This window comes from Fundulus heteroclitus, chromosome 18 (genome assembly GCF_011125445.2).
Source record: "Fundulus heteroclitus isolate FHET01 chromosome 18, MU-UCD_Fhet_4.1, whole genome shotgun sequence".
NCBI lineage: Eukaryota > Metazoa > Chordata > Actinopteri > Cyprinodontiformes > Fundulidae > Fundulus > Fundulus heteroclitus.
In genome coordinates this window covers 21,827,142-21,840,031 of record NC_046378.1, presented here as the reverse complement: position 1 = coordinate 21,840,031, position 12,890 = coordinate 21,827,142, and the positions used below count along the sequence as shown (strand labels likewise).

Here is a 12,890-nt window from a genome sequence, read left to right as displayed (position 1 = left end):
GATGCTACCAGGAGACAGGCCAACAGGAGATGTGGAGGAGGCTGTAGGAGTGCAACCACCCTCCAGGTCTGGGAGGAGATTCCTCAGGAGACCCTCTGCCACCTCATCAGGAGCATGCCGCGGCGTTGTATCGAGGTCATACAGGCACGTGTAGGCCACACACGCTGCTGAGCCTCGTTTTGATTTGTTTTATAAGGAAATTACATCAAAGTTGGATCCACCTCATGTGTTTTTCCACTTTAATTTTGAGTGGGGCTCCAAATCCAGACCTCCATGGGTAAATAAATTTGATTTCCATGGATAATTTTTATTTTGTTGTATTCAACTATGAAGAACAAAGTATTTAATAATATTGCATTCATTCAGATCTAGGATGTGTTATTTTAGTGTTCCCTTTATTTTTGTTGAGCAGTATGCACATACACACACACACACAAAGTCGATAGTATCTCAATGAAATGCATTGTTCTAATACAGCCCATGTAGAAGTGAGACCTGAATGGCGCTGTAGCACCACCAAGTGGTAATCCGATGTATATCAAAACTAAAGCTGCCGATGGCAAGAGGGCCTTATGGATAATAAAGTATCCTTGCAAAATTAGTCGTACCTATTCAATTTTTAAGATAACGGGCAAAAACTGTAGATTATTTCATGTGACAGACTAACAGAGTAGCGTGTAATTGTGAAGTAGAATTGTTTATGAATAAAAATGTGGAAGCATCATAGGCATTTGTATCCAGCTGCTGTTAATTAAACACTCACATTAAACCTGATGTAAACATTTTGTCTCGGTTGTCTCAAATTGAAAGGTCCAGTGGTAACAAAATCAACTGTTTTGGCCTACGGGCAAAATGCTGTGTGGGAGAGCACCAGTACCTGAACGTACCATTCCCAGGGGAATGCATGGTGATGGCAGCATCATGCTGTGGGAATACCTTTTACTCAGCAGGGAAATGAAAACCAAATACAAAAGCACAAGTTTTCAGATTTTCATTTAAAAAACAACTTTAAAACCAATCGGATTTTTCTTTTCACTTAAAGTTCAAACAAGTTTGTTATTCCAATCTCAAGCTGCCAGAGCTCAAGTAGTATGAATATTTGGTATACACTTATTTGAAAGGGTGTACATAAGGTGTGTGACATTACACTGTCATTAATATTGAGTCTTTGTAACAGTCATTAAGTGTTATTTGGTAAATGTTGACACTTAATACAAAGTTGACATTGTTTAAAATGTCTTTGTAATGAATGCTTGACATTCACCAAGAAAGTTATTTAGATGGGTTAACATTTCATTTCACTTTCATATGTGATTGGTCTGAACTTTGACTGTCTGGAGTCCATTTTAATTGTGATTTCCCCTTTACCTCAAGTCACGTGGAACAAGTAGAACTAATTGCAAAGATGTCATTAAGTGATATTATACTGACAAACGCTTTAACAGTCATTGTTACAACAGCTCATACAGTTATCTTCCTTTACATTAGTTACAATTTAGACTTGTCATAAGAGTCAAAGTGTTATTACACTGATAAAAGCCTGTAAATGCTCTTTAAACCAATCAACAATAGATACCTTTTGTTTTGCTCAATACTTCGAGCATTTTTTCCCCCCTTCTTCAAACCCACCTCATCCCACCGCTTTCCATTCACAACATAAAAAAGACAGATCTAAATAACTTAATAGAATTACACCTGTTATGACACACCTATGATGGGTTATAATTTCTTGGTTAATGGGTAAGTTGTCATAACAGACAACTAACCCATTTACATTGAAAACAATGTCAACATTGCATTAAAAGTGTCATAATTTACCCAATGACACTTAACGTTAACATTCATAATGACTCCATGCTCATGACAGGTGTTATGTCAGTCTTATGCACACACCCTCAAATAAAGTCTTACTAAATATGTTCACAAGGTACTGTATTTTTGCTTTCCAGAGATAGTGGATAGGGACAAAAAAGTTGACAAATCACCAAAAACCATCCGTGGCAAGATTTTAATTGAGGAACCAAACATCAAATGAAGGTTTGACGCAGTAACCCTTCAGCTTTTTAACAAGGATGTGACGAGAATAAGCTGAGAGAGAACTTCTAAACTACTGCCAAGGGAAAATATTCAACAATATTTCAAGTGATATAGGAGTTATGTATGATTAACACCGTTTCTGCTGCCTCCATGTTTATTCACATATGTTCGGTTTTTAGTCCAACATGATCTTTTTATAGTTGATAGCACCAGTCTTGGACAACAAGAGCTCAGTCTTAAAAAAAATGTAAACTGTAAATCTTCAAACATCACAATGTTTTCATATACACAGGCTTTGTTCTAAATTCGACTGATCTGAAGTTTTAGAAATCATCTTTCAACATCTACAGAAATGCAAAACATATCTGCACCGCTAGATTCAGACAGCAACATTCAGATGTCTTTTTTGAGCTTACCAAAACATTTTCCGTGAACAGATCATTAACAGATAAGCTTTAAGGAGGTAAACAGAAAACTAGACGCTCAAATCTAGCAGGCATTTCCAGCGCATGTGCCAGAAGTTTAAAAAACATTTACCATTTCTCCATCACAACTTATCCTTATAATTAAATCTTAACACAGCTGAAGCTCTACGAGTAGCCTCCTGGCCTGAACAGCTTGATCACGACGGCTTCGTAGGGCTGCAGTCTGACTGAGTACAGAGACGTCGAGCCCATGTGGTCCATCCCCGTGCTGGCCACATACACCCCCGTTTCAGGCAGGCTGGGAGCCCAGGCCGGGTCCAGAGAGAGGGGCTGGGGCCACACGTTGAGCAGAACGAGGAACTGCGCGCAACCCCAGGAGCGCAGGAAGCCCAGCATGGGAGGAGAGGAAACCGAGGAGTTGGACAACAAGCTCGAGGAAAAGTTGTATGTGGTATTGAAGGGGAGAAATGTCAGGCTGCCGTAAAGGAGGGCTTGTTCTCTGGATTTGGAGTGGCTGAGGGTGGAGAAGAGGGCCACTTCAGGGTGCTTCGTCTTCTCATCCTGAAGGTGGAATAGTGGAGAAACATGGAAAATGTATACAAAAAGAGAAAATATCATATACAGATTTACATGACTGGTAGAAAAACGGTGAGGATAGGATTGTGAAGACTTCTGAAAGCTGGACACATTTCCACTCGATATTGCTCTGAGGGATATTAACAGTTCACCTCCTTACATGAGCCTTATTGTGTTTTAAATTCAGTACTGATAACTCCTGGACTCAAAAGATTTTACCCAAGTTTGGTCGATCTGTTCCTTATACGTGAAAGCAGGTGATCCTGGCAGAGTCATCATCAGAACCAGGAGTATCCTCTTCAGCTCGCCCGATACTTCACCTCCAACCTGCAGGCATTCCTGAAGGTTACTAAAATCCAGTCAACACCAACATGAAAATGACCTGGGAATCTCAGTTTTCCAAGCAGAACATTTTACAGCCATTTTAAAGAGATTATAGTTTTACTCTTCATAAACGGTAACTAAAATTTCAATCTTAAAAAAGGGGAATTTTCTCAAATGATGTTTAAATCAAGATCTAAACCAACCTATAACTCGTATAGGGCCTGATATGAAGTTAATGTGACAGCCTAACATTTAGACCAGGGGAAGGCAGCAGCTCTCCAAACTGACTTAAAAGTATCAAAGCATCTGAAATGAAAAGGATAAGTCTGCAGGCACTGGGAGATACTTTAAACCATTTTCACCGTACATCTGCAACTTAGCAGGCATCCTTAAACGCTGCAATATCATCTTTGTGCGTTAAACATTTTGTCATTGGATAGCTACCGACTAGATGTTTACATTTCAGTCTAAAAAGAGGCCAGACATGTTTAAGAAACTCCAGATATCGACAGTGAGATATTTAATTTGACATCCGTTTTGATAGCCTAAAATCGCATTTGAAAATTTTGTTCAATTGATTTCTTTAGACGTTTTGTTTACAGTTGATAACATTTTTGCAACTCTGTCGCAGATCAGCTGACAGAAAAATTATCTTGTAGACATTCCAGGTTAAGTCAAGCTACAGCTATTGCACAAATGGTCTGACGTTTGTCTAAAGAACATTTTAATATGAGGAGTTAACGGCCAACTTAGTGACTGGCCAGGGGCATAGATCATTTGACGACAAATTAAGCTCAAATCACTGACCCTTCACCGCCATACTTAATGGAGGATTTTGACTGGGTTTATTTGAATTGTCCTTTGTTTTATCAGTTCCTACGCAATTATCCGCTATCGGCCAAACAATGGATGTTTGGCTGACAGCTGCAGCTTCCCAGCTAAAGTTGAAAGAGCAATGTGCTGGAGGCCTACCAATACATGTGCCCTGTTCAACTGCATTTCATTAGAATAACCCATGCAAATTGTGATCCTCAGTGAGATGGCATTAGGGCGGTGTTTCACAAGTCTGCTGCTGCTATAAAATATCAAAGCATCAAACAAGTAAAAAAAAAATATTTAAGTTTTATTAAAAAAAAAAAAAAAAAATCACTACATACACTTAAGGAAACAAACAAAACAAGGGACATCAACTCCAGCCTTTGGAAGCCATTGCCCAGCAACTTTTAGATGTCAGGTGTGATAGAATCAGGATACATCTAAAAGTTTCAGAACAGCAGCTCTTATAGACTGGATTTGGAAACCGCTCACCCAAATACACAAAATAATATTAAACAAAATCGTCTTACAGTCCAGCTGGTCCACGTGTCGTCCGGTCTCGTTTGCAGCTGCGTCTCTATGGCTTCAGCTACTTCCTCAGCAGACAGCGGCTGCTGCGACTTTGGCAAGATGGACTTCAGGACCACATTTATCAGCGTGATGTTGCTTTGAGTTGAGACATTCAGTGGACGTAGAACATCTGATGTTTGTTTTACCACCAAAATCCTGCAGGAAAACATGGGACTTTCGAATTAATACGGTTTACGTATAAAAAAAAAAAACTGCACTTGGAAAATAAATTGCACCTTTCATCCTGTCGACTGCTGAATTCTTCAAATACTCCTCTCCACTCTAGAAGAGTCTAAAATTTTTAAGAGGGAAACATGAATTTGGTAAAATTGCCATTGTACCAATAATAAAGAAATAAATGAATAAACTTGCACATTTACCTCCACTGAATATGCTGGATCAGTATCACAGATGACAAATCCTGACACACCTCGCTCCAACCAGAGCCTCAGTACATCCTGGGGAAAACACAATTTCAGCATTTTGATGTCACAAGCTGTTTTATGAGCGTTAGTTTTACCCGTACAGTAGCTGAGCGGTTAGATGTTGTGTTTCCGTATCCGACGGTCTCCTGATGTCCCAGCAGATTCACTTCACATATGTCCAACACCACTTTCAGATCTGAAACACCAAATTCTTGTTAATGCAGGGAAACTCCAGATCCAGAAAAGCTAAAAAAAAAAAAAAAAACTTCCCCCCTTACCTGATTTGTTGCTCTCTGCAAGCAGATGTTGTATCCGAGTCTTTGTTTCCAGGCTTTCAATGGGCTCCGTGAGGTTCGCCGGTGATGGCTTTTTATGAAACACGCCCTGCAGGATTAGGGCTCCTACTCCCAAAGACCGGAGGTAGGGGAGGCGCTCACACGCCGCTTCAAAGAAAATAAAGAGATACTAATGTATAACCAGAACATAACTGCTGCTATGGTAACTTACTGTATTTCTTCACTTTCAACTATTTTTCTATCTCAATAAACTCTTAAAGTGTATATTGTGCAATGCAAAACATATGTTTGCTTGGCACAATGAGACATTGGTAGAAGTGGCACCTCAGTCAAAAAAATAGTCCTATATGTCATCTTATCCATTATACAGCAGAGAAAGCAACTTGTACACTTAAAAATGACAAACTTTAACTTCAAAGGTTTCATGTATTTGACAAAAATAATTTGGTATTTTAACGTTCCTTAATTAGTTGGAACAGCAATACATTAGCCAGTATTTGCCAAACTAAATCTAAAATGCTTAAGTGGTGGAAGGAAGCTCCACATTTAGCAGTATCTTGAAGTAATCATCCTTTGTATAGACCTTATCGCACCCTCTCTCGTATCACTGTGTAGGAACTTTGACCCCTTTTTCCCAACATTGTGTTAGTTCTCAGTCATTTTTACAGAGCTCCCATTTACCTGCTCCAACATTTCTCCCATTTTGGTATGATCCTTTATGCAATATGCCCCGTTTCACCCCAACTCCTGCATTTTTATGCCATTCAGTTGTAGATTTGCTTCACCATCCAGTTCCACACTTAAGCTTCATTTTCTGCACAAACAGCCTTACATTTATATATCCCTTATCCGAATTTAGTTACAGCTAAATAAATAAAAAATAAATAGAAAAATATAAAAAAAAATTCTCCCCAGTCAAATCAAAAATTTTAAATTGATAATTTTAACATGGAACATAAAATAGATTTGAATTTAAAGTAGGGTTAGAAAGGTTAGGCATAATTAGAGATAAGTCATCTTCTCTTATGTAGAATATTTTATTGGCGCTGTTAATGCCGAACGGTGTTTGAAGTTAACTTACAAAAGGTTTCTGTACATCCATCCTCTGTTCGTCATTAATTTAGAAACGACTTATTGCAAAATTGCAACGATGTCGTTCACACTGCGACCACTAGAGGGAAGCAAGGTGCATCCAATAAAATCCTGGGTTTGAGTTGAATATGGATCAACAGGCATCTGCCTGCATTAACAACAAAAGCGATTGGAGTGGATTTCCTGATGCTAAGATCCATTAAGATATATAAGCAAGGTTTTCAGAGAGTTCTCAATCTAAAACAATATAATTTTACAGTGCAATATAAGACCTTCTAATGACACCAACATTTTGTCTATGTTAGTAGAAATCCAGACAATTACAGTATATGCAATCTGTAATGGATTAGCTAATGTCCCTCAACATGCATTGAAACCTGTGAAAAGTTGTGACCCACAAACATTGCTATAACTTAATTATTTTTTTAAGACTGTCAACTGCCAGCAAAGGTTCTTTGATAAACACTCCAGTTGTGGTTAGAACGCATCAGTTGTGATTAGAACCCCGTGACAACCTTTCCTTACAGGAAAGGTTGTCACGGGGTTCCTAGGCAAAACTAGCCGCGGGAGGGAGCATACAGGTTACTTTTCCTACCTCCTTTCTTACTGCCTGCACTTCCGCTTTGGCTAAAGAGTTCTTACTATATAAGGGTATTTGGATTGAGCCCCAGTGTATATATAACTCATTAGCTTCGGTGTTAACCGTTCATTGTAGCTTCACTGCTCTCACCATGTACTTTGAAAATGGCTGATAATTGCAAAAAGCAAACTCTCTTAAGGTGCGTTCACACCGAATGGCGCCTCTTTTGCGTGCTGTTGCTCGCCTAACATTATCGCCGACAGTTCGGATGGCAGGCAACAAGCCAGAAATATAGCAGTACAATGGCGCCATCTAGTGACGCTTTCACTTCCCTGCCACTCCAGTCTTCTCACTTTTCTCCAGCCTTGGTCCATTCTGGACTGGTCTCGGTAGTAATTGGTTGAGTCACACAACTCAGGCCGACCACAGACCACCACTATCAGCTTTTATTCCATGTTGAATAACATTCTGCGTTGCTAGAATAGCCTCTGTGGCGTCGCTTAGCGTCACATCGCTCCTCTGTTGCACCTGCACATAGGGATATCACGTAAATCTGTTGTAAATCTGCCACATTCGCGTTCGATGTGAACGCACCTTTACAAGTTTATGAGAATGAGGAGGCCTCAGAAGAAAGAAATACAACCAGAGTGGATTAGGGAGATTCTTTCACACAATCCTCCTGAGGAGCAGAGGAGCAAGTAGGATGGTCTTGTTCATGCAGTTATTCAAAAGGGAACTTGAGGGTTCCTTACCGACCTTTCATCAATAATAATAATAATAATAATAATAATAACCCACTTTACCTTTAATGAGGGTTCGATGATGGGCAGCATTTGTTTTTTGCTGAGACATCTCCACTTCGGATGTTTTTTCAGACATACTGATTAGTAATTTTTGTAGTTATATTTTATACTTTTTAAATTGCTAAACGTCAACACGATGCACTACATTGCAAACTTCTTTCCTCATCGTTAAATAAAACGTTACAAAAGGGGATGGCTACGTTTTAGGATAGATTAATAAAAAAATAATAATGAATAATTTTATATATATATATATATATATATATATATATATATATATATATATATATATATATATATATATATATATATATATATATATATAAATAATAATTTCAGTTTACCATAACTGACCAAACAATTCCGTTTGAAATGAGCTCCCACATATTGTTTTACCATGTGAACAACTGCAGCTTGTTTATCTCCCCAGAACTCTTGATGGTACAATTTTGGATTTTAAACACACATTTTCTAAATTTCACATTTTCTGTGACTCCTTTCGCTTCGTTCTTACCGTTGATGCTCTCTGACCCTTCGGCCTGCGCGTCCGAGCGCAGGTCCGGCTGGATCTGATAGAACAGACACTTCTGCCACCACTTCAGCGACGTCGGAACCGGCTTCGGGCTGATGACGACGATGGCGACAGCCACGGCGAGCATGGCCATCCAGGCGAGCCAGAAGAGCACCACCAGGTAACAGCGTACCGCCCTCCAGCCCGAACCCCCCGCGGCGGCCTGCAGCTGCTGCCTGTTCATTGGCTGCCACTGGTAGACCGGCTCCGGGGCGAGCAGAGGCGCGGTCTCCGAGGCGCCCTCGCCCTCTGGCAGCCCGCCGGCCCCCGCCACGCTGCCGTAACCGGCTTCTGCTCCTGCGTTCAGTGGCATCTGGCCCCAGCTGCGGGTCGGAGACACACAGGTAACAGGAGAAAAATGACAAAATGTGATCAGAGGCCGCCTGTCTCCGGTTCACCTAAAACCTCCGTGCGCCTGGGACTCTGACCTGATCTGCGCCCACCTGCTTTACGCAGCTGATTTAATCAATTCATTTAGTCCTTGCGTCTTCCTGCTGGTCATGTGACTCACAGGCCAGTTCTGGGAAAACAGTGCAAGTGCCGTTTTCCTCTCACATTTCACGCTTTCAAGACAACAACAAAGTCTATGTCCCTAGAACCAAATGAGCTTGTTAACTGATAAACATCATAAAACACTTAATCCAATTGGTGAATGCATTCATTACACGTGGTTTATTTTTAAGCCTTTATTTCTGTTAAGTTTAATAATTATGGCGTACGGTTATTTAAACTTTTCTATAAGACACATTTCAAAAAGGATTTTTAATTAAAGAAATTAACCAACCTTTACAAGTTTATTCATAGAGCACAAAACTAGAAATACAATACTGTGAAATAAAAATAAAAAGACATAAATATAGACAATATAAATTATATAAAGAGCAAGGTATTTGTGAAAAAAATCTACAATAATAGCAATACCAACTAAAATTTTGCTGAAACTGCTAATAACTGAAATATTAACAACACTATAACATAAATAGCTAGAAAAATTATATTCTGAAATTGCTGATAAATGGAATTTAAATATAAAAGAATACTGGATAACTATTAGCCTACAACTAAAAGCTGCATTGAAAAGATGCGTTCTAGTATGCTTCTAAAATCTTCCCGACTCTCCGACTTGTCAGCTATGTTGTGTAGTAGCACCTAATCATGGGAAGGACTGTTTTCTTCACAGTTGTCTACCTAATTGTTACTACCACACTCCGCAAGGAGAGATGGCCAAACAAGGCCATCGCTAAAGAAGCAGGATGCTCATAGAGTGCTGCTTCCAAGCACGGAATTGGAAAGTTGAGTGGAAGGAAAAAGTTGTGGTAGAGATAGGGGCACAAGCTCTGATTACAATAAATCAAATCCGGAAACTGAAATTAAGCTTTAGCGGGGTTAACTAGACTATTTGACAATATTTAAAAATTTGATAAATAAATTTCAGCAAAATCTAAAGAAATAGTTTCTAAAGAGGCAAAGCAGAGATTTTGCAGATTTAGGTTAGACTCACTGCCCTAGCTCAGTTTTCTAATTCACAGTCATATTTTATTCTGCTGTGTAACCCTCTGAAATAAGATTTGCGCATTTTTTAGCAATAAGTTTTTTTGTTTGTTTGTTTTTACAAAAAAATATGTTGTGTGTGATATGGTGTAATACTCTGAAATTTAATTGTAATATTTGATAAGTAGTCATTATTGCAGCAAGTTTTCGTGACCCGTTGCTATTTTGTGCCTACATTTCTATCTAATGAAGTTTTGAAACATTCCACCTCCCAGGGACAGTTCCGTGTTGTAAAATAAATTAATTAAAAAATCAACTTATATAGTTTTGCATGCTCTTCCTTTTGTTTTTCTTAATCTTTCCAACTTTGTGTCAAGCATTGCACAGCATTCAAGGTTTTATCTCAATCTAAAAAGAAAATAGTGTTTCTTCATGGAGTTTGCATGTTCTCCCTGTGCATGTGTGGGTTCTTTCGGGGTACTCCGGCTTCCTCCCACAGTCCATGACTGCCAGGTTAATTGGCCTCTCTAAATTCTCCTTAGTGCGAGAATGGTTGTTTGTCCTGTTTGTACCTGTGTTGCCCTGCGATAGACTGGCAATCTGTCCACTGATGGCTGGAGATAGGCACCAGCACCCCTCGCGACCCCAGCAGGGATAAGCGTGTCGGAAAATGGGTGGATGGATAAAATAATATAAAAGAAGTTACTGACTTCTGTTTGAACTTAGAGCCTACTACTACTACTACATTTTCTATTTTTTAGTGGAAAAACAGACTGGTACTTTAGAAGTAGTTGACAAACAACTAACAAAATCTATTAATATGAATATGTTATATTGTTTTAAATATAAACATTTATAGGGGAGTGCAATTTGATTATTTTCACAGAGGAAAGATGGAGAAACTGAATTATTGCTGTTTGTAAGTCTCTGTGATTGCTATCAATGTATTAGGGTGCATCTTTCTTGGCAAGGTGAAAAATGATTGAATTTTTCTTTAAATCCCTTTCCTGATAAGAAAAATTGATATATTGATGATATTTGCAGTCATGACATGAGAGCAATGGCTGGTTTTAGTCAGTCTGATACATTTCAAAACAGCTTCACAGTTCAGCAGAGGAGAGATTTAATCTCAAACTTGACACTCCTGGCAGGTTCAGGCTCAAAAATATGACCTTTTTTTTTGGTGTGCCCCAACATGAACAAGAGCTGCCTGTCTTAAAATTAAATACTCAGCTAATACTCACGTTTTCTTTTCCTTCAAAAAGGTCCCAGCCCTTTCTTTGCCTTCTTGCTTACTTTTTTCCACCAGTGTTTCCAGCTTATCAGAACCTCAAGTTTAATACTTTTATGATCTGGCTTGTCAGGACTTTGCAAGGCAAGAGGAGGGTCTGTCAAATACAAGCCCAGCTCAGTTAATTAATACAGAGGTGCAGAGCCTCCCTACACCACAGCAACACATTCTGAAGACCCCATGACTTCTAAACATAACTCCCTGAGACCATCATGGGCTGAAGATGGCTTTGAATGGGCCCGGGATGTATTCTGGCAGTAAACTGAGAAAACAAATTGTATATTTAACACAGGTTTTCTATCTCATCAGGCTTTCAGTTTCAACTTTGTATTTCTGGCAGTTTTGCATAGTTACTCTTTAGTGGTTGCAAGTTTAAGTTCATCCTGGGCATGAATTTCATTCTGGTTTTGGACTCCTGATAAATTTACTTGAACAGTTCTTTTTCCTGATGAAATGATCATGCTTGCATAAGTTTGCATTTATTGTGTATGTTCCCTAATCCACACACGGTTATGTACACACAATCATTCATACAGGCTCTATTTGTACAGCAAGTCTCTTAGCATGTTAAACATCAGCCACACTCTTTAACTATTTACATCCTTGCATACTTCTAGCTGAATCTTTGACCACTATTCTTGGCTCTTCATAAATCTCCATAGATTTTATGTTAGAGGTCAAGGCTTTGCAAAAAATCCAATGATCGTTTTCTGTACTTTCTGCAGAAAATCTTGAGGTCAGACATGACAAAGATGGAGCTGCTTGGCCACAGTGTTGAGAAGGTTGTAAGAAGGATTCCATGTGAGGCTTTAAAACTTCAGAATATTAAGCAATCTGTCCCCCATGGTGGTGGCAGAATCATGATGTGGGACTGTTTTTGTCCCCTGAATGCTGTCCTGGTCAATTGTAAAAAGTGGAGGGAATAATTAACAAGAAGAACTACCTTCACAATCTTAAGCTTTCTATCAAACTTATGCCAAACATAACCCAAAATCTGGTTTTATAATGAATGAAGCAAATGAAATAATAATTAAAAAAGGAGGTAGGCCGCTCTTTTGGAGCAGGGTCCATGTCAGGAAAGCAATCAATTTGACAAACACCACAAATACTTCCAGGAAAGGTGTTCAAACATCTGGACAGAATTAGCCCAAAAGCTAATTCATGACAACAGAAAGTAGCGCGTTAATCTAACTCCAACTGCCCTTCGCTGTGTGTGTATGTTCATGGTTGTCGGTCCTGTGTCTTTCTTTGTTGCCCTGCGATGTACCCCACAGCTTCCACAATGGCACCAGCCTGCGACCCTGCAAGGGCAAGCGGCTATAGACAATGGATGGATAGTATTTTATATATATATATATATATATATATATATATATATATATATATATAAATAATCTACGTTTTAATGAGTAGTGTGCAATATCAAACACCACCCTTAGGCAAAGATTTACCACTGACTCGGCATAAATAAAGGCCTAATTAAATTATTCAGGTTTAAATTTAACAAACATATCGCTGCAGAAAGTTTAAGTGGTGTACCTTCGTACTTCTCTGTAGTACTGTTTGTGGTAGAACTTGTATGGCTGAAAGTCC

General features: G+C 39.0%; 1 protein-coding gene across 2 annotated transcripts; it reads right to left on the bottom strand.

The window, feature by feature from the left end:
• Nucleotides 1-1,981: 1,981 nt before the first annotated feature.
• Nucleotides 1,982-11,497, bottom strand: LOC105936548 (4F2 cell-surface antigen heavy chain). 2 transcript variants are annotated; one of them, XM_021324000.2, is made up of 9 exons: nt 11,251-11,497; nt 8,459-8,838; nt 5,452-5,616; nt 5,275-5,369; nt 5,129-5,206; nt 4,985-5,040; nt 4,709-4,904; nt 3,258-3,365; nt 1,982-3,023 (listed from the first exon to the last, which is right to left on the bottom strand). In XM_021324000.2, the coding sequence occupies exons 2-9, from the start codon at nt 8,826-8,828 to the stop codon at nt 2,628-2,630; spliced, it is 1,464 nt and encodes a 487-aa protein (XP_021179675.2). In that variant the 5' UTR covers nt 8,829-8,838; nt 11,251-11,497; the 3' UTR covers nt 1,982-2,627. The 2 variants fall into 2 exon arrangements, with proteins under 2 accessions (XP_021179675.2, XP_012732908.2); XM_012877454.3 differs by lacking the exon at nt 11,251-11,497 and having other exon boundaries at nt 8,459-8,937.
• Between the last annotated feature and the right edge of the window lie 1,393 nt (nt 11,498-12,890).

Excerpts from the sequence above, each read along its gene's own strand:
- LOC105936548 (XM_021324000.2), bottom strand. The coding sequence starts at position 8,828 with ATGCCACTGAACGCAGGAGCAGAAGCCGGTTACGGCAGCGTGGCGGGG. Across the intron at positions 5,041-5,128 it reads ATCCAGCATATTCAGTGGAG|ACTCTTCTAGAGTGGAGAGG; the intron begins GTAAATGTGCAA and ends TAAAAATTTTAG. Across the intron at positions 3,366-4,708 it reads ACACGTGGACCAGCTGGACT|GTTGGAGGTGAAGTATCGGG; the intron begins GTAAGACGATTT and ends GAATGCCTGCAG.